The sequence below is a fragment of the Hypanus sabinus genome, chromosome 21 (assembly GCF_030144855.1).
Source record: "Hypanus sabinus isolate sHypSab1 chromosome 21, sHypSab1.hap1, whole genome shotgun sequence".
Classification (NCBI taxonomy): Eukaryota; Metazoa; Chordata; class Chondrichthyes; order Myliobatiformes; family Dasyatidae; genus Hypanus; species Hypanus sabinus.
In genome coordinates, this window is record NC_082726.1 from 68,751,351 (window position 1) to 68,773,461 (window position 22,111).

The 22,111-nt window shown below is 41.6% G+C and overlaps 1 protein-coding gene across 1 annotated transcript; it reads right to left on the bottom strand.

The window, feature by feature from the left end:
- Positions 1 to 15,761, bottom strand: LOC132379174 (voltage-dependent anion-selective channel protein 2). Its single transcript, XM_059946833.1, has 8 exons — positions 15,690 to 15,761; positions 11,148 to 11,197; positions 6,838 to 6,990; positions 5,975 to 6,027; positions 5,660 to 5,887; positions 5,100 to 5,250; positions 4,953 to 5,010; positions 1 to 560 (listed from the first exon to the last, which is right to left on the bottom strand). Exons 1-8 carry the CDS (start codon positions 15,754 to 15,756, stop codon positions 469 to 471), a joined length of 852 nt encoding a protein of 283 aa, XP_059802816.1. The 5' UTR covers positions 15,757 to 15,761; the 3' UTR covers positions 1 to 468.
- Positions 15,762 to 22,111: the final 6,350 nt, after the last annotated feature.

Here is a 22,111-nt window from a genome sequence, read left to right on the forward strand (position 1 = left end):
TGGATTTGATTTTTTTAATTATCATTCAGCATCAACTGTATGGATTTGGGATACCGAAAATAGTTTGAATTTTGCTATACACAGAATCCATAAAATGTTTTAAGAACAATTTGGATAATTTCATTTTATCCAGTCACAGCTGAACTGACATAGCACAACGTCTCAAAGTGGACATTAATCAGGAAACATGCACTCACGACTTCCTTTATATAGGCTTTTTCATTATTTAGATTGGTGTATTAACAGTTAAATACATCTTAAATTACGAGTGATCTATGACTTCTTTATCACCTTCTAGAGAACCAATTTCACACTAAAGAACAAATGACATAGTAAAGTACTAAAAATACAGGTATGTGGCTGATTTGAACCTTTCTTTCCGGAAAAGCCTGTTGCTCAAGTTGGAATTACATTTCACGGCCAAACGTGGTGTTCTTCTGATATCCCTTTCCATTGGTGGTTCTCCTCTTAAGCTTCCAATTCAAGACCCAGGCCAAGTTTGTGACCACCAGCATTGAAGCCCTTCCCATCAATCAGGCTGCACAGGTTGAGTTTTATCCCTGAAATCAACAAGTCAACAATTAAAAATATCAGTGCTGTGTTAACATCCCTGTGTTGAAATCTACTGACAAAAGTTCCGGCAGGACAAGACGTAGCCACCTGCATAAAATAAGCAGACCAGTAAAACCCAGTGCACAGGTTTCCTCCGTGCCCTCTGGTTTCCTCCCACACCCCAAAGGCATACCTGGTCATTGTAAATTGCCCCATGTTTAGGCTAGGGTTAAATAGGTATGTTACTGGGCTGGAAGAGCCTATTTATCTGTACAATCAGCTACAACCCGAAGCCTCCCTTCAGCATTCCTTCCACTTTAATAGACGGGAATAAGGCAATTGGGAACAGCCCACATTGATATTCAAAACCAATCATCCTCAGAGTGCAACTAGGTAACCACCAGCAAGGTAGAAGTCAGCACAGAATAGTGCCCATCCCTTCAGGTGGAGGTCACTGGACAAACAAGATTGTCAGCACAGATATTCATTGACAGTGAATACCCATGGGTACTGTAATTTAGAACCTCCATTCCCACAGACCACCGTTGTCTTTTTATTTAACCTTATTTAGCTTAAAGAATTAAAACAACTAAAAAGCATCGAGAAGCATTCAATCAATACATTTTCTGCTGATAAGATGATAAGATATAGGAGCAGAATTAGGCCATTTGGCCCATCAAGTCTACTCTGCTATTCAATCATAGCTGAATCCTTTCACCCCACCCCTCCAGACCACCCTGAGGCCTTCTCCCCGTAACTTTTAAAGCCATGTCCAATCAAGAATCTACCAATCTCTGCCTTAAATACACCCAATGACCTGGTCACAGCATACCTGTAGTAATAACTTCACCACCCACTGGCTAAAGAAATTACTCCGCATCTCTTTCAAATGGACACCCTTTTATCCTGAGGCTGTGACTTCTTAAACCTAGACTCCCCTATCATAGTAAACGCCCCTTCTAACATCTACTCTGTCTCGGCTGTTCAACATTCAAAAGGTTTCAGTGAGATCCTCACCCCGCCCCCCATCCTTCTAAAGTGCACTGAGTACAGACCCAGCGCTAAACGTTCCTCGTATGATAACGCTTTCATTTCTGGAAACATCCTCGTGAACCTCCTCCAATGCCAGCACATCTTTTCTCAGACAAGGACCCCAAAACTGTTCACAATACTCAAGGTAAGGCCTCATAAAGCCTCAGCAGAACATCCCTGCTCTTGTATTCAAGACCTCTTGAAATGAACAATAACATTGTATCTGCCTTCCATACCACCGGCTCAACCAAAAAGTTAACCTTTAGGGTGTTCTGTACAAGCCAGATTTCTGGATTTTCTCTCTGTTTAGAAAATAGTCTTCACATCTACTTCTACTACCAAAGTGCATGACCATGCATTTTCCAACAGTGAATTCATCTGCCACTCTCTTGTCTATTCTCCTAATCCAAGCCTCTGCAGCTTTCCTGTTTCCTCTACACTACCTGCCCTTCCAATCTTTGTATCATCTACCAACTTGGCAACAAAGTCATCTATTCTATCAACTAAATCATTTATATACAGCATAAAAACAAGTAGTCCCAACACTGACCCTTGCAGAACACCACTAGTCACTTGCAGCCAGCCAGAAAAGGATAATTTTTATTCCCAGTCACTGTCTCCTACCAATCAGTCAATGCCCTAACCATACCAATAACTTTCTTGTAATACCATGGGCTGTTAACTTGGTAAACAGCCTCATAGTGGCACCTTGTCAAAGGCCTTCTGAAAGTCTAAATATACAGTATCCACTTTTTAAATCTCCTCAAAGAATTCCAACAGGTTAGTCAGGCAGGATCTTCCCTAAAGGAAACCATGCTGATTTTGTCCTACCTTCTCCTGTGTTAATAAGTACTCCATATCCTCATCTTTAACAATTGACTCCAGCATCTTCACAGCCACTGAGGTCAGTATAACTAGTCTATATTTTCTGCTGCCTTCCTCATTCTTAAAGAGTGAAATGACATTTGCCAGAGTCCAATGATTTTTGAAAGATTACTACTAATGCCCCCACAATCTCTCCTGCTACCTAGTTCAGAACCCTAGGGTGCAGTTCACCTGGTCTGGGTTACTTATGTACCCTTGGGTCTTTCAGCTTCTTGTGTACCTTCTCCCTTGTAATTGTAACCTCTTTCAGAACCCTAGGGTGCAGTTCCCTTAGGTCTTTCAGCTTTTGAGCACTTACTTGTAATAGTAACTGCACTCACTTTTCTTGCCTCACACCCTTCAACATCTGGCACATTGAGAGTCATCCACAGTGAAGACTGATGAAAAATACTTAATTAGGTCATCTGCCTTCTCCTTGCCCCTGTTATTATTTCTCCAGCCTCATTTCGTAGTAGCTCTGTATCTGCTCTCATCTCATTTTTTTTTTTTAAAAAACATACTTGAAGAAACTCTTACAATCCACTGTGATGTTTCCTAGCTTGCTTTCATATTTCATCTTTTCCCTCCTAATGATTATTTTAGTTGCTCTCTGTAGGTTTTTAAAAGCTTCCCAATCCTCTATCTTCCTGCGAATTTTTGCTTTTACATTAGTTTTGACTTCCCTGGTCAGCCATAGCTCTACTATTTTGCCATTTGTGTATTTCTTTGTTTTTGGAATACATCTATCCTGCACCTTCCTCATTTTTCCCAGAAACTCAAGCAATTGCTGCTCTGCTGTCATCCCTGCCAGCATCTCCTTCCGATTTACTTTGGACAGCTCCTCTTTCATATCACTGTAATTTCCTTTAATCCACTGAAATACTGCTATTAAGATTTTACTTTTTCTTCAAATTTCAAGTCAAATTCAATCATATTGTGATCCCTGCCTCCTAGGGGTTCTTTTACCTTAAGCTCCCAAATCACCTCTGCTTCATTGCATAACACCTAATCCAGTGTAGCTGATGGCCTCAAAGGCTCAACAACAAACTGCTCTAAAAAGCCATCGCGTGGGCATTCAACAAACTCACTCTTGAGATCCATTACCAACCTGATTTTCCCAATTGATCTTCATGTTAAAATCTCCCATGACTACCATATCATTTCCCTTTCCACATGCCTTTTCCATTTCCTGTTGTAATCTATGGTTCACATCCCAGCTACTGTTGGGAGGCCTGTATATTACTGCCATTAGGGTCCTTTTACACTTGCAGTTTCTTAGCTCAACCCACAAGGATTCAGCATTTTCCAATCCTACGTCACATTTTTCTATTGATTTGATGCCATTCTTTACTTGAAAGGTCTAGAGTGGATGTTTCATGTTTCCTATAGTGGGTGACTCTCAGACCAGAGGGCACAGCCTCAGCCTTGAGGGACATCAATTTCCTTTGGAAACAATAAAGTATGTATGTTTAGAACAGAGATGGAGGAATTTCTTTAGGCAGACGGTAGTGAATCTGTGCAGTGAAATTCATTGCCACGGGTGGGTGGCAGAGTCATTGAGTATACTTAAAGTGGAGGTTAACATGTTCCTGTTTAGTCAGGATGTCAAAGGTTACAGGAAGAAAGCAGGAGAATGGGGTTGAAAGGGATAAATCAGCCATGATGGAATGGCAGAGCATTCGATAAGCTGAATCGCCTAATACTGCTCCAGTATTTTATGGTTATGGGTCTCGTGAGCTGCCACTCATTTCTTGGTTTGGCTTTTATCATATATTGACAAGAAAGGGGAGTGGAGTGAGCTGAATATTTCTACAACCAGCAATTTTAGTCGGAAATCAGTTGAAAGGTGGGGAAATTTCACTGAACCCCATGGGAATCCCATTCCAATCATTTTACACACAAAATGCTGGAGGAACTTAGCAGTTCAGGCAGCATTTATGCTTCAGGCCAAGACCCTTCATCAGGACTGGAAAGGAATGGGGAAGAAGACAGAATAAGGAGGAGACGATGAAATAAAAAGCTGGGAGGTGGTAGGTGGAAGTAGTAAAAGGCTGCAGGAAGAATCTGATAGAAAAGGAGTGGACCATGGATGAAGGGGCACCAGAAGGTGCTGAATGGCAGATAAGAGAAGAGGAAAGGGGTAGCCATAATGGTAAATGGAAGAGGGGAGGGGGGGGGATGAGAAATTACTGAAAGTGAAGAAATATTTACTCATGCTGCCAGGTTCGAGGCTATCCAGACAGAATGAGGTTTTGATCCTGCATCCTGACAGTGGTCTCATCATGGCAGTAGTGGAAGCCATGGACCAACAAGCTGGAATGGAAATGGGTAGTGGAATTAAATTGGTTGGACACTGGGAAATTTGCTTGTTGTAGACAGTGAAGGTGCTCTGGCTACAACAGACTGGATTTCCCATGTAAACCATTATACAGATTGACAACTTAGACCTCATTTAACTACTTATCACAGCAGCCTGAAAATAACTCAAGGAAATGGAGACTTACCTGGCCTAAGAACCTGGCTGTACCCAATTCCAATTAGGCTGGAATTGTCCACCTTTGCCTAAAACAAAAATCAGTCAACATTAGAAAGGCAAAAAATTTTAATTACACTAAAAATTCAAGGTAAGAGAACAAGAAAAGCATATTCACAGAAACAGAAGCCGTGGGGTCAAGCTGGTATTTAGCAGCAATGCCAAAGCGAGTACTGTTGTTGCCTGCCGTCCAGGCGAGGTTCACTGCCGTTTCCAGATTATCACTCACTTTCTGGTAGATGGAGCCTCCAAATTCAGCACCATCATTCCTGCAGGTTCAAGTAACCAGCTTCATTAACTATTTCATGCAAAACTCAAAAGAAGAAACTTTACAAAACAAGATCATTCAGCAATATAAATACTTAATTAAAATAGAAATAATTACCTACACAAGTTTAAAAAACTCCAAATGTCTTAAGGTAATCATTATATCATTAACACAACTTAAAACATTAACACACACACAAAGTGCTAGAGGAACTCAACATCTATGGAAATGAATAACCAGGCAATTTTGGGCCAAATAATTTCTTCAGATCCTGAAGAAGGGTCTAGGTGCAAAACATTGAAACTTTCTTCATTTCCATAGATTCTACCTAACATGCTGAGTTCCTCCAGAATTTTGTGTGTGTTGCTCTGGATTTCCAGAAACAGCAGAATCTTGTGTTTACAACTTACACATTGGTGTGTAACTGGAAGTCGCCTGTTTTGTAACCTACTGCAAAGTTGTTTTTGGTCAGTTTTGATTTAGCCGTGTCAAAAGACATTTGGTAACCAGCAAGCCAACCCTCGTAACCAGCTACTGCCGAGGCGTGGATGGCGGGGCCTGCAAAGTCAAAGTCTACATCACAGCCCAGGTTGATATACTCTCGCTTGTAGGCAGTCTTCACCCTGCCACTCTTTTTGCTGAAGAGGCAAAAGGGGAAAGTTTAGCACCCTTTCCATACCAAAGGACAATAAAAATACTGCAATATCGTTCAGTGCTGGCATTACCCAGTGTTAGGCGAGAAGGTGGTGTCAAATGTCAACTTCAGACCTTTGGCAAGCTGGCAAAGTAAAAACAGGTTTCAGTGCACAACCCAACATTGAAGTCACTACTCCGGTATAAATGGAGCCAAAATATGTTATGTAATATCACAAGGATAATTACGAAAACAAAGAAACCAAATCTTGTGGTCTGAGCTGCACAGGTCGACTCTGTAGTTAAGAAAGCTGCATTGGCCTTCATCAATCGTGGGACTGTTTAGGAGCCAAGAGGTAATGTACAGCTATATAGGACCCTGGTCAGACCCCACTTGGAATACTGTGCTCAGTTCTGGTTGCCTCACTACAGGAAGGATGTGGAAACCACAGAAAGGGTGCAGAGGAGATTTACAAGGATGTTGCCTGGATTGGGGAACATGCCTTATGAGAATAGGCTGAGTGAACTTGGCCTTTTCTCCTTGGAGTGATGAAGGATGAGAGGTGACCTGATAGAGGTGTATAAGATGAGAAACATTGATCATGTGGATAGTCAGAGGCTTTTTCCCCAGGGCTGAAATGGCTAGCAAGAGAGGGCACAGTTTCAAAGTGCTCGGAAGTCGGTACAGGGATGTCAAGGGGTAAGTTTTTTTTTAAAAAACGCAGAGTGGTGAGCGCATGGAATGGGCTGCCAACAACAGTGGTGGAGGCAGATATGATAGGGTCTTTTAAGAGACTCTTGGATAGGTACATGGAGCTTACAAAAATAGAGGGCTATGAGTAACCCTAGGTAATTTCTAAGGTTAGGATATACTCGGCACAGCTTAGTGGGCCAAAGGGCCTGTATTGTGCTGTATGTTTTCTATGTTTCTATGTTAAACTAAAACAACTATTACCTGGTCTTCAATTGCAATTTCTGTGCCCAGAGTGTTGTCAGTGTTCCATTTCTCTGTGAACGTCAGACCATATTCAGACCATTTATACTTGGTTTCCAAGCTTCCAGAGACTTTGCCGCTTTCAGTGTTTGATGATCCAGAAGTTGTGAATTCCTGTTTTGTTTTGTTGAGGACAGAAATAATAACAATTAGCACTCGATGATGCTGGTAAATACACATAAAGTTAACTAGTGGATTCTGAAGAACCAATCCAGGTTTGGCTATCCAGTTCAGTAGGACTGCTACAATGACAGGATGACAGCCCATGGTATTTATGAAATGTGTATTACAATTCTGTAGAGGAACAGAGCACCTCCAACAGTAATATGCCGTTAAAGCTTTTAAAACTGGCATTATCCTAGGGATAGATTTATATTTCAGTGCTTATTATAATTTAAGGATCAAATCAGATGATTCAAAAAATTAAATGCTTGGTACAAAATTCATACAAAAAAAGTCACAGAACCCAGTTCAAAACTGAAAAAATAAATAAAAAATCCTGGTTTCAGATTCGCTCCTGCTACAACCCTTCAGTAATTTAAATAACATTTAATCAATTAGCAAGTTTAGCACAACCATTGATGCACAGAAGTTATAGTTGAATTTCAGGATTTTGTCAAACTCTGCTAAACATATTTCCAACCTGAAAACAGTTCAGCATCAGGAAAGATAAGAGCATGACTGCATTAAGCTTCCTGGGAATGAATAAATGTTACTCTGGGCTCGATTAACAGAGGCTAATCAGGCAACAATCTGGAAAGACAAGTCAGTTAATTACAAGTTTCTACACAGCCACAAAAGGCAATCTTGTACCTGCATTATGTCAGATCCCAAGGTACCCTTATGCCTGAGGGTATGACAGCCACATCTGCACTTTGTTAATTGATAACTGATTGGCGAATAAGCTCTCTTCCTGTTGCTGCCGTCAGGAAGAAGGGATAGTAGCCTCAGGACTCACATCACCTGACTCAGGAACAGTTATTACCCCTCAACCATCAGGGATAACTACACTACCCCAACGCTGAGTTAAGTTACCAAAATGTATGGACTCACTTTCAAGGAATATTCATCAGTTTGTTGTCTTGTGCACATTGGCTGCCTGTCCGTACTGTTGGGTGCAGTCTTTCATTAATTCCATAGTGTTTCTTTTATTTACTGAGAATGCCCGCAAGAGAATGAAATTAGGGTGATGTATGGAGACATAGAAACACTTTAATAAATTTACTTTGAACTAGAACTTTAATTAACAGCAGCCAATAAAAAAAGAAGTTGGGGTGAAGCATAAGCAGCCAGTGTGACAATGGGCCAGTGTAAGATAGGAGATTCGAGGCTTCAGCTCCGGAGGCAGAATAATTGGCCCTGGTATGAGAAGTGAGAGCAGCTCTTTGAAGGTTTCAGTGAGAAAGCACAGGTAAGGTTTTGATTTATTGTTTACCTTTGGTCCTTGATTTATTGTTGGCAGGATTAGATGTGGGAAGTCGGGGAACCCCGCAGTCTCCTAGATGGCTATGTCCGCGGGACCAGCTCCTTACAAACTAGGTCAAGGAGCTGGATCTGGAAGGTCCCAAGAGCATATGAAAAGGGCTTCATAAATGACTTTTAGTGGGGTGGTCAAAGTTCAAAGTAAATTATCAAAGTACACATATGTCACCATGTACAACTCCCAAGATTAATTTTCTTGCGAGCATTCACAGCAAATACAAAGAAACACGTTAGACCACACCCAACAAGACAGTGAGCAAAAGGAAACCAACTGTACAAATGCAAAGAGAGAAAATAATAATAAATAAGCAATAAATATCAAGAACATGAGATGAAACATCCTTGAAAGTGAGTCCACAGGTTGTGGGAACAGTTTGGTGATGGGGCAAGTGAAGTTGAATGAAGTTATCCCCTTTGGTTCAAGAGCCTAATGGTTAAAGGGTAACTGTTCCTGAACCTGGTGGTGTAGGTCCTGAGGCTTCTGTACTTCCCTCCTGATGGCAGCAGAGAGAAGCGAGCATGTCCTGGGTGGTGGTGGTGGTGGGGGGGGGGGGTCCTTGATCATGGATGCTGTTTTTCTGCAACAGCACTCCATATAGATGTGCTCAATGATAGTGAAGGTGTTACATGCCTAAGGTTAAGGTACAGGCCTCAGATAGACTGGTGACTACTAAGAAACTTAAGGTATAGGAATCCAGTACATATTTCTGTGGTCATTCCCCTCACTAACTGGGTTACCTCTTTGGATACTGTTCAGGGGGATGTTCTTTCAGGGGGTAGTAAGTGGCAGTAATCAGGTTTCTGGCACTGAGACTCTGAGAGAAAGGGTGCAGAGTAAGTGATTAAGACTTGATAGTTGAAGAGATACTGTGGCCGCAGTTGACACCCCAGGATGGTAAGATGCCTTCCAGATATAAAGGACATCTCTGAGCAGCAACTGAATATTCAAGAGAGAAGGTGAACAGTCAGAGATCATTGCAGTGACATAAATGATACAGGTAGGACAAGAGATGAGATCCTGCAGAATGAGTATAGGGAGTTAGGCAAAATGCAGGACCCAGTAGTGATCTCCAGATTACCGCTGGTGGCACATGCTAATGAGTCTAGGAACCGAAAGACTAGCCAGATCAACGTGTCACTGTGGAGCTGTTCCTCGGGCAGGGATTCAGATTCTTGGATAATCTGGATCTCTCCTGGGGTGAAGGCAACCTGGGGTCGCACTGTAAACAAATTGGATCCAATATCCTACCTGAGAAATCTATTTTACCACCAAGGAAGTTTTGAACTAGATTTGAGGGGCCGAATGGTCTACTTCTGCACCTATTGTCTATTAAGCTGGGTGGGCAGTGGAACACAGCCATTGAGGATACAGGAGTACATGTAGCAACTGGCGTCTCAACTGCAGCCAGTTTTCTCCTTCACTATCAAGTCTCAAGCACTCACAGTGCATAGTGTAGGCCTTGCAATCTGGATAGGAAAGTTTACAGTAAAAGAGCAGACAGGTCCACTGCTTAAAACTGATTCTATTTCACTGCACAGAGCTTAATGGGCAAAGCAGATGAAGAAGATATGGATTTACGCTAGGGACTGAGATATTGAGGCTATAACAGAATCATTGCTGAGAGAGAGGAGAACTGGCATCTTAATGTACCAATGGTGGAGGGGTGTTGCATTTTTGATAAGGGAGGATCTTACAATAGTGCTTGCGGATATTCCTGAGGTGCCATTTGGGTAAAATTTAGAAATATGGATTTGGTTACCTTGGTAAGGCTATCATAGACTTCCCAGAGGTGAACAGTAGTGAACCAGTGGAAGTAGTAGAGATGGGTACAGTTGCAACATTTAAAAGGCATCTGGATAGGTACATTGTGAGGAAAGGCTTGGAGGGTCATGTTCAAAACATGGGTAATGAGGAGCAATGGGTAAGCAAGGAGGATGCAGTGGCCAGCATGGATCAGTTGGGCTGAAAGGCCTATCCACCCTGCTATATTATTCCTACTGTATAAAATCTCAGTCTGGTGGGCGTCCTAAATAAATGTTTTTCACGTAGCATGTACTTCCCATTACAATGATGTTACACAAGGTAAAAGAAAGCAGGAAGATATTCTGAACATCTACTATGGATTTACCAGTTTGTACTGCGAGCTTTAAATATTCATACTTGGGCATCATGATTAAGCAGTAAATTGTGCATAAATACTATTTATGTTATAGACAGACCACATTTTGCAATGTACTCAACTCAAAATATTATACAACTTTAGTAAAGGTGTCTACAAGATTCAGGAATGACCCACGCTCCCAGTTGTAATAAGGACCAATAGTGGCAAGGAAACTCCCTGTCAGAGGAGGTGAAAGAAGGTGGGAGAAGTTTCTGCTGACACATTGTATTGGAATAGGCCAGTCACTTTTGAACAATCAAATTCGCATCTCACCATTGCTCCTCACAAAGGCTACAGTTGAGGGACAAGAGACAATAAACAGGTTAAACCCCCAATTAATTTTTCCATGGACAACCAATTACCTTAAACATTTCTTGAAAGATACCCACCAGCCAACACCGGGAACTAAACTTTATGAGCATATAACGTTTCCCATACACCTTATTTCAACATTACCACCAGTGTTCTAAACCTGCCAGCAATGTGAATAAAAGCTGTCACATTCTGCCAAACAGCAACTCTGAAATTGATTCAGGCGCACTGTTACACCAGGAAACATAATGTATATTGTTGCCTATAAACACAAACATTATGAGGACGTGAGTAAACTGGAACAAGTGAGCTCACCACTCCACTCTGTGACTTGGTTTTCACTTCGAGTTTTACCAAACCGAAACCTAGGATACAGGAACAGACAATCAGACAGGCCTTCACATTCATGAAGAATAAAGAATCAATTTGAATTTGTGATTAAAATCCATCCTTGTTAATGGCATCTAAATGTGAAAATACTTAACAGGGAAATAGCGTCTGAGATATGAAGTGACTTTAGTGAGAGCAACATACACTGTCAAAAAACAAATGTTTTAATGAATATGAGAAATAACAAATGTTATATTCATCAGAAAAGGCTGAAAGGAAAACAAGTCTTAAGATTTGATGGGGAGCCTCCTGTGACTCCATTTTAGGTCTATAAAATCAAGAGCCATTAACTGATTCACCAGAACATTCTCGAGACGGCGGTCATGACTAGAATTAACTCCTGCCTGACCAAAGACCTCGACCTGCTGCCCCTTGAAAGGCCCAGAAGGTATGGATGTGGAAAGGATGTTTCCTATAGTTTGGAAGTCTAGGACCAGAGGGCACACAATAAGAATATGACTTCTCTTTAGAATAGTGATGAGGACGTATTTCTTTAGCCAGAGTGTGATGAATCTGTGGAATTCATTGCCACAAGAAGCTGTGGAGCCCAAGTCATTAGGTATATTTAAAGCAAAGGTTGACAGGTTCTTAATTAGTAAAGGTATCAAAGGTTATGGGAGAAGGCCAGAGAATGGGGTTGAGAGGGATAATAAATCAGCCATAATGTAATGGTGGAGCAGACTTATTGGGCTGAATGGTCCAATTCTACTCCTATGTCTTATTATGGTCTAATTTTCCTGCCACAACAGGTCTACAACAGACACAATTTCACTGGCTCTGTACTTGATCTTTGACCACCTGGACAACAGCAATACCCATGTCATGCTACTGTTCATCAATTACAGCTCAACTTTCAAAGCTTTCATCCACTCAGTACTAATCACCAAGCTTCATATCCTGGGCCTCTGTACCTCCCTTTGCAAATGGATCAACTTCATTAAATAACATCTCCTCCTTGCTGACAATCAACAAAGGTGCTCCAAAAGGATGCAAGCTTAGCCCACTGCTCTGTCTCTACACTCATTACTGTGTGACCAGAGACAGCTCAAATTCCATCTAAAAATTCATTGTCATCACAATTGGCAGAACCTCAGATCACAATGAGGACATGTGCAGGAGTGAGATTGATTGGGTGGTTGAATGGCAACACAACAACCTTGTGCTCAATGTCAGCAAGAGCAAGGAAATGTCTGCAGACTTCAGGAAAGGGAAGTCAGGAGAATAAACCAGTCTTCATCACAAAGTCAGTGATGGAAAGGGTGAGCAACTTCAAGCACCTGGGCATCAACATAGAGACAGCAGCTTCTATTGTAGCCCTAAGTAATTGCTGCCTTCTTGACTGTGTCATGCCAGCAGCTCTACTTCATTGCATGAGGATACTTGGTATGTCACAAATGAGACTCTTGGGTGAGGTGGAGTGCATTCTGACCAGTTGCATCACAACCTGGTATGGAGGCTCCAAATTTGCATCGTTGGCACAACCCTTTACACCATCCAGTACATTTTCAAGAGGTGGCATCCATCCAGTTCATGCCCTCTCTTGGGAAGGAAGTACACAAGTCTGAAGACCTACACTCAATGTTTTAGGAACTGCTTCTTCCCCATCAGATTCTTGAATGGTCCATAAACACTACCTCATTATTCCTCTTTTGCATGCTTTTTGTAACTTTGAAATTTTTGTCGTACTGGAAAACATTGCAAAACAAATTCACAACATGTTTGCGATAATAAACCTGATTTTGATTTGACATAACATTCAAAGGCTGATTTAGCAAGAGTGTTATTCTGTGTGCACTAGACATCATGTACAGTTGGTACTTAGTCTGCATGGAAGTAGCCAACAGTTGCTCTATTATAACTGAAGAATCACTGTTGCATAAGCAGGCTACACATAGTACAAACATCACAACATACTGCCTTTCTGGTGAACCTAAATATCCCAACAGCCAGCTGGTGAACTGTCCATTCCAAGGGTAATCCTGCCATTTGGAATTGGGATAGCCAAGTGTTTCAAAGTGAAAATAAGATTAGTGGCAAATGCAGTAATCTCAAACGCGAACCCAGTAAAGATGAAGAGATGCTACAAACCCTAAGTCAAAACCTACAACTGCAAACCTGACCAACCCAAACAAAAGTACTTAAATCTGTTGGATATCTAATCACAGTACAGGCACAGAGCTGGACTCTAGGTAAAATGAAATCACTTCATTTCCAAACTCCCATCACAAGCTGTTTATCATTTCTACACAACAGAAAATAATAATACAAAAATATTCATTGTGCATAGGGCATGTCTATCAGTCTTACTTTTCTCAAATGCAACAACATCCTCACTTGTTTGTGACTGAGTAACAGTATAGCATTCATGCAAGTCAATGTTCCGTTTTTCCTTGGAAACCAAAACACACATTCCATAATTAAGGCTTGAGATTGGTCGTTTACAAGAGACTCCACAGGATCACAAAAACCTGCCCAAAGTTGTAAACTCATCCAGCTCCATCATAGATACAAGTCTCCCCAGCATACAGGACATCTTCAAAAGGTGGCACCCATCATGAAGGACCCCCTTCACGCAAGACATGCCCTCTTCTCAATGCAACATCAAAGAGGTGATACAGGAGTCTGAACATACACGTTTCAGGAGTAGCTTCTTCCCCTCCACCAACAGAATGGACAATGAACCCATGAACACCACCTCAGTAATTTTGTATTTTATCCCTTTTTTGCACTATTAATTTAATGTAATAAATAATTTATAGTTTTTGTTACTTTATATTGCAATGTACTACTGCCACAAAACAACAAATTTCAAGACATACAATACTGTGAAAAAGTCTTTTACTATATGTAACCCCATGGGTCGCCTCAGGCTCGCTCAGCTCGTTCTCGTCTAGGGGGAGCAGCCTTCGGCCCCCTAACTGGGTAATCAGCTGGTGTGGATGCTGTGTGATGTCCCCGCCTCGCCCAAAAACAGACAGTAGACCATATGCGATTAAATGAGTACAATTTATAAAGGTTACTATAACTAAGTGATTAATAACGATACAGTATATATGAAGAGAAAATTAAAGAAAAGGCGCCAAACTTATCAAAGTCCAAACCACTTCGTGCACAACCATTGGAGCTCAATTACTGAAGTCTTCTGGCCACCATTCGATCCCCTCCGAACTCCTCGACTCGCAGCTCAGGACCCTTCAAACTCCTCGGACTCTCCAAACAGCTCAGGACCCTCCGAGTGGTCAACCAAGCACATCTAGCTTCATCCCCCTCCCCTCCTCGGAGAATCTCCCGGTCTCGGACCCCCCTTTGGGGTCCGATCCTCGCCCAGCTTAGAGCATTGCGTCCTCTCTCTCGACCCCCTCGCGCTGATCTGCCCAAAAGCCGGTCAACAAAAGCTTACAGACTCAGAAGAAAGAACATTAATCCCCATTTGATTTACAAAGGAATACCATTCTCGTTATCAGTAAATTAGCATTCCTGCTAGTTAACAAAAAAGAAGAAACCCTCTTTACATATATTTATCAACACTGAGCAGAGAGTGAACTTGTAGATTTGGTGGGAACAAAGGATATTGGGAATGGCAAAGGTGGGAGTGCCATGGAAGGGGTGTGGGACAGGTGGTAAAGAAAGAGTGCTGGGTGGCACAGGTGGAGACCCACCCAGTCCTGAGACACCAGGCAAGGTCATTTGATTCCAAACAATTGGTTTACTGATTACAGAATGTCTTTCTGGTGTTTCCTGGTCCCTCCCCTCTCTCTTCCCCTTTCTCCAACCATAATTTCCCTCTCCTTGCCCCCTTTCCACTCTCAGCCCTTAACAGAGACACACGTCATGATATTTGTCCCAACAGTACAGTGCAATACATGAAATTACAACTGTACTGTGCAAATGTCTGAGGCACTCTAGCTATATAAATGTATGTTAGACTTCTGGACACTACTATATGACAGGTGATATTAAACCTGATTCTGATTCATCTGATTTCAGAGAAGCAAATAGTCATCTATTGAGAGTTGAGCTACTTTTGAAATAAAAAGTCACCTCAAGTCTGTCACACAGTGAAAGGGAAAGAGTCAACTGAAGATCGGCTCATGCTAAGCAAAGAGCTGAAGAAACACAAGCTTAGTTTTTAAATGAACAAGATCAATCCCAAAAATCACAAATGGCTTCAAGAATGTATGAAAAATATTTCATTGGTTATACAAATTGGCAGTTGAGAAACAGAAAGAAGAAGATGGGGGAAAATTCAAAATGAGTAATCGGAAAAAAATTCTAAATATACAAGGATTAAGCATTTGTAAAGGAGCAGAGAATAGATTACAGGTGATAACCAGAGATAAGGAGCTGGAGCAGTAGCAGTGTGCTACCTGAAAGGCATTCTTCGATAATCTAATTGACAATGATGAAACAAGCTCAAATAATGTGCAATCTATGTATTAAAAACAGAATGGGTGTAGAAATATTTACCATAGCCCTTGTTGAAAATATCTCTGGCTGATTTGCCAAGGTCTGCATATGATGGAGGTACAGCCATTGTATCTGTGGAAAATAACATTTAATGATAAACCAAAGGACTTAACCAGATCATACCAATCCCTAACATCCCACTTCAAACAGAAACTGCATAAAACCAACTCTAAAATGCTTAAAGGTAAGCATTCATCTGGTAGGTATTTACTGTAAATTCTACTGCAGGGATTTCCAATTATCAATGTAGATCAACAAATTCAAGAGTTTAATTGTAACCTGTTACAGTGAGGAAATATGCCAACTTCAAATAACCTATTGAAGGAGGTATAAAACCCAGACTGAAAGTACATTGATGAATCTGTCAAACATTTGCCCTTAAGTCTACATCAAAATGTACAAAAACATTAGCTATGGAATATAGTGTTTAGATTGTGAAGCACACAAGTTTACAGTTTAAGCTCTAATCCAACCATTTTTAAGTCATCTTCTGTTCAGCACAAGGATTGCATTATGTATGATTTTGTTGCAGCCAATATGACAGCAAAGCTTAGTTTCTTCAAAACACAACTACCACACGAGAAAGTCAAAGACATTTACTGTGAACACTAAAATAACTAGCCACAATGATTGAAACCCTGCACTGGTGAAAATAGTTCACAAAACCTTCAGATGCACCTGTAACATTTGACCATCTCCCATTTCACATCATTACTTTCTTAAGCACAGAGATATACAAGATGAAACCATAGTTTTCAATACAATATTCCATCTTCCATTAGGTCCCACACCAAATCAGATTTCACATGGCACCCAGCAACAATGAAGAACTGGTGTCATATTCTGCTTAGAACCTGTTGATTAGAGCCCTTCTGCAATCCAACTGAGATTAAGAGTTCCATGTGTGGTGAAGCAGCAGCGACCTGGCAAACTCTAATTCAGCCTTCCAGTACATCACATACAGGGGCCATCCAATTATGCACACATTTCTTTAAAGAGCCTTCAAATTTATTTTTGTGTTAGACTGCTTTTGAATTAGAACAGGGAACAGTACAACATAGAAACTGACCATTTGGCCTACAATGCTGTACTAAAACAACTAAATATTCAAACTTCTAACTAAATTAATCCCTTCTGTCTACATCCTTCCGTTTTTCTCACATTCATGTGTCCATCTAAACATCTCTGAAAAGTCCCTAATGTTTGTGCCTCCACAGGCAACGCATTCCAGGCACTCACTGCTATGTAATAAAACTTACCCCTCTCACTTTAAATGCAAACCACTGGCAGTAGACATTTCAACCCTGGGAAAATCCTGCATTTACAGAGGTTTTATAATTTGCCAAGTCCATTCAGAACAGGAAAAGACACAAGAGACTGCAAGTGTGATGAGACAGGGGCTAGACATAATTGGCCTGAAGAGGGGGTGAAGGATGAAGGGCAGATTGAGCCAGGCAGGGAAAGATGAGTTGGGAGTCAAATAACCAGGTAATTGATGGAGCCAGGCTGGGGAGGGAGTGGGAGTAGACAGAGCTTGGCAGGATCAAGAAGGCTACCAGCACTGGAAGGTGATAATAGGAACCATTAGGGGGAGAATGAGGTGAAGAGCAAATGAACCAGATTGGCAGGGGGGGGGGGGGGGGGAAGGGGGCAGAGAACCCATGAGCAAAAACGTGTGAACCAGTGGATGCAACTAGGACAGTAAAGTGGACAAAGTGGGTGTAAGTAGGGTACTGGACATAGGATAATGGGAAAGACAATAGACAATAGGTGCAGAAGTAGACCATTTGGCCCTTCGAGCCTGCACCACCATTTTGAGATCATGGCTGATCAATTACTATCAATACCCGGTTCCTGCCTTGTCCCCATATCCCTTGATTCCCCTATCCATAAGATACCTATCTAGCTCCTTCTTGAAAGCATCCAGAGAATTGGCCTCCACTACCTTCGGAGGCAGTGCATTCCAGACCCCCACAACTCTCTGGGAGAAGTTTTTCCTTAACTCTGTCCTAAATGACCTACCCCTTATTCTTAAACCATGCCCTCTGGTACTGGACACTCCCAGCATCTGGAACATATTTCCTGCCTCTATCTTGTCCAATCCCTTAATAATCTTATATGTTGCAATCAGATCCCCTCTCAATCTCCTTAATTTCAGCGTGTACAAGCCCAGTCTCTCTAACCTCTCTGCGTAAGACAGTCCAGACATCCCAGGAATTAACCTCATGAATCTACGCTGCACTTCCTCTACAGCCAGGATGTCCTTCTTTAACCCTGAAGACCAAAACTGTACACAATACTGCAGGTGTGGTCTCACCAGGGCTCTGTACAAATGCAAGAGGATTTCCTTGCTCTTGTACTCAATTCTCTTTGTAATAAAGGCCAACATTCCATTAGCCTTCTTCACTGCCTGCTGCACTTGCTCATTCACCTTCAGTGACTGATGAACAAGGACTCGCGAGATCTCTTTGTATTTCTCTCCCTTACCCAACTCTACACCATTCAGATAATAATCCGCCTTCCTGTTCTTACTCCCAAAGTGGATAACCTCACACTTATTCACATTAAATGCCATCTGCCAAGTATCTGCCCACTCACCCAGCCTATCCAAGTTACCCTGAATTCTCCTAACATCCTCATCACATGTCACACTGCCACCCTGCTTAGTATCATCAGCAAATTTGCTGATTTTATTTTCTATGCCTTCATCCAAATCGTTTACGTAAATGGTAAACGGCTGTGGTCCCAATACTGAGTCCTGTGGCACCCCACTAGTCACCACCTGCCATTCCGAGAAACACCCATTCACCGTTACCCTTTGCTTTCTATCTGCCAACCAGTTTTCTATCCATGTCAATGCCTTCCCCCCGATGCCCTGAGCTTTGATTTTACCCACCAATCTTCTATGTGGGACCTTATCAAATGCCTTCCGAAAATCGAGGTACACTACATCCACTGGATCTCCCCAGTCTAACTTCCTGGTTACATCCTCGAGAAAGGAGTCAAAGAGAAGGATGACAAGAGAAACACCCGGATGGGGGGGGGGACCTGAAATTAGAAAATTCAATGTCCATGCCACTAGCTTGTGGAAAATCCCGACAGAATGCGCAGGTCAGTGGTCGCTCTCCACAGGCCGGCAGCATTCAGAAGGCTGCAGATAAGCAGCACGGCAGCCATTCTTCACAGAAGGTCTGAATTTGATTCAGACAGGAGGATGCTTTCGAAATTCTAAGATTTATATGATTATTGGACTGCGGGCAATCTGTTAGTTTTTGAATGAGGGAGAAGGTGGGGAATTTGGGGTTTATTAGTTTTGTTACTTTTTTCTTCCATTGTGGAAGAGGGGTTGGTTTTTTCCTTCAATAAAACCAGCGTATCCACCTCCCCCCCCCCCCCCCCAATATTTCATGGCTATCCAGAGAAGATATCAAAGTTGCACACACAAAATGCTGGAGGAACTCAGGCCAGGCAACATCTATGGAAAAAGAGTACAGTTGACATTTCAGGCCTTTGGCAGGACCCAGAGTTACGTTATCCATGCATACTTTGACAATAAACTGAACCTTTGAGAATGTGACATCTTGTTCCTCCAGCTTGTGTTGGGCTTCATCAGGGCAGTGTCAATGCCCAAGGACAGAAATGACTGTGTGGAAAGGGTGAAGTCAGGTGCACATGAATCCCTTACTTGGAGAGCTGTTAGGGTCCCTGAACAATGGTGAGGAAGGAGGCACAAGAAAAAGCAACTCCTGTATCTGCAGGGGGAAATATCAAGGAACTTAGCAGATCTGGCAGCATCAATGGGAAGGAATAAACAGTCAACAATGAAGGGTCACAGCCTGAAACACTGACAGATTATTCCTCTCCTTAGATGCTACCTGACCTGGTCAGTTCCTCCAGCATTTTGTGTTACTCTGGATTTCCAGCATCTGCAGAATCTTGTGTGTTAGAAAATGTCCAGGGTCTGGGAGAAATGAGTGAGGTATGACCAGACAAGGGAGTCAGAGGGACTGGCCAGAGTGGAAGGCAGAAATTGGTAGAGGGGAGAAGACGTGGCAGGTGGTAAGATCTCTGGAGCATGCAGAGTATAATATGATGGACACAGAGACCCACAGGTGTAATGTGAGGACTACTGGAACATTAAAACTGGTGATTAAGCAGTTTCATGATGATGTATGAATTCATAAAGATTATGATCAGTTAGGAAAGGACAGAGAAACTTCCATGACATTATGCACAGCTAAGTGATTATGAACAAGCAGGCAAGACTCAAAAGCACATAGGTACACTGCATTCCCCAATTGGCATCATTAATAAATTATAGCAAAGGCAAGCATAAAAATGTAGGAAATACTGATCATGAAATAAGATCAAGGTAGACATTAATTTGTAATGTACTGCAATTATTACACTAACCACAAACCATCTCTTTTTCTGACATTAACCAACCTATTTGAAAAAATTTCTAGCTATTTTTAAAATGATTCTTTATTCCAGTGCCACAAATACTAAAAGTATTAGTAGACACTACTGGGGAAAGCTATCAAGTTTTGAAATTTTCCTTTAGTTTGTTTCATTACTTCTAACTTCCTACTAACCATTTTTTAAAGTTAAATATTAAAAAACACATTTAGTCTGTAGCAGTCAAAAACTAAACTCCACAAGAAGGGTAGACATTCGTTGGCATGGATGTAGCTGGGATTACAATGGGACAAATTCAATCAGGATTAAAATTAAATCAAGTGTAGACAGCAGCAACAACTAAAAAAGTAGATCCAAAAGACACAAAGCAGTATCTGTGAATTGTTTCCTCTTGCTCAATTACCATATATTAACTCCCGCAAATTGCAACAACGCAATTGTGTAGAGTAACTGACCTAAAACTACAGAAGATTCCGGTTAAATGAGCCATTGATCAATCGAGGAAGGTGCTTATTTGGGGCAACCCTTCAAGAGCAAAAGCCAATTCAGAAAATAGTTGGGATTCCCCTCATTTATTATACCACTTAATTGGGACAGGAGACAGTTGACAAACAGTTTCTAACCAATGTGAGTTGTGTGGCCATTAGACACTATACATCGCTTACAGCAAACAGTTGTTAAATAGCATCAGTTGTGTGTTTGTGTTCAAAAAGCAGTGATTTTTGTCACTAACAGTTGGCAAGAAATAAGCAATAAGACAATTCAGAGCTGTTTTGCTCATTGCAGTTTTAAGCATTCAGTCTTAAACATACCAGAAATGGCTGGGAGAGAAAATGAAATGATTTCACTACTTCAAGAAGTTAGGAACTACGAAGAATTAAGGCATCGACAATCATCGTGAAAGTTACAATGGGAATGAAGATTTGGAGGATGCAACCATCAAAAGCACTGAATGAAGGTAGTACATTATCTGCACTAGGTTTCTGTTGATTTTGTTCATCTACAATCAAAAGAACATGTCAGATGAATCTCTCTGTAGGTAACTAGTCAGAACTAATACAGGTTTATAGTACTGCAGTAATATTGACTGTTCTGTATTTCATTTAAATACAGTTGTTATTAAGTTACAGTAGTTTGTCTTTTTTTTAAATCAGTTCCATGAAACCTTAGCTAATTGGATAGCTGCTTAGTTGGGCTAAAATGTACTGGTCTCTCTGTCCCAATTAACAGTGGAATCCACTGTATACTGCTGCTACAAAATGAGTGAATGCAAATTGGCACATAATAAAAACAAGGTAGACCAGAAATAACCCCTGGCTACACTATCCTCCCAGCCACAAGCAAACATAGAAAATAGGTGCAGGAGTAGGCCATTTGGCCCTTCGAGCCTGCACCGCCATTCAGTATGATCATGGCTGATCATCCAACTCAGAACCCTGTACCTGCTTTCTCTCCATACCTCCTATTCCCTTTAGCCACAAGGGCCATATCTAACTCCCTTTTAAATATAGCCAATGAACTGGCCTCAACTGTTTCCTGTGGCAGATAATTCCACAGATTCACCACTCTCTGTGTAAAGAAGTTTTTCCTCATCTCGGTCCTAAAAGGCTTCCCCTTTATCTTTAAACTGTGACCCCTCGTTCTGGACCTCCCCAACATCAGAAACAATCTTCCTGCCTCTAGCCTGTCCAATCCCTTTAGAATTTTACATATTTCAATAAGATTTCCCCCCCCCCAATCTAAATTCCAGTGAGTATAAGCCTAGTAGATCCAGTCTTTCTTCATATGAAAGTCCTGCCATCCCAGGAATCAATCTGGTGAACCTTCTTTGTACTCCCTCTATGGCAAGAATGTCTTTCCTCAGATTAGGGGACCAAAACTGCACACAATACTCCAGCTGTGGTCTCACCAAGGCCTTGTACAACTGCAATAGAACCTTCCTGCTCCTGTGCTCAAATCCTTTTGCTATGAATGCTAAAATACCATTTGCCTTTTTCACTGCC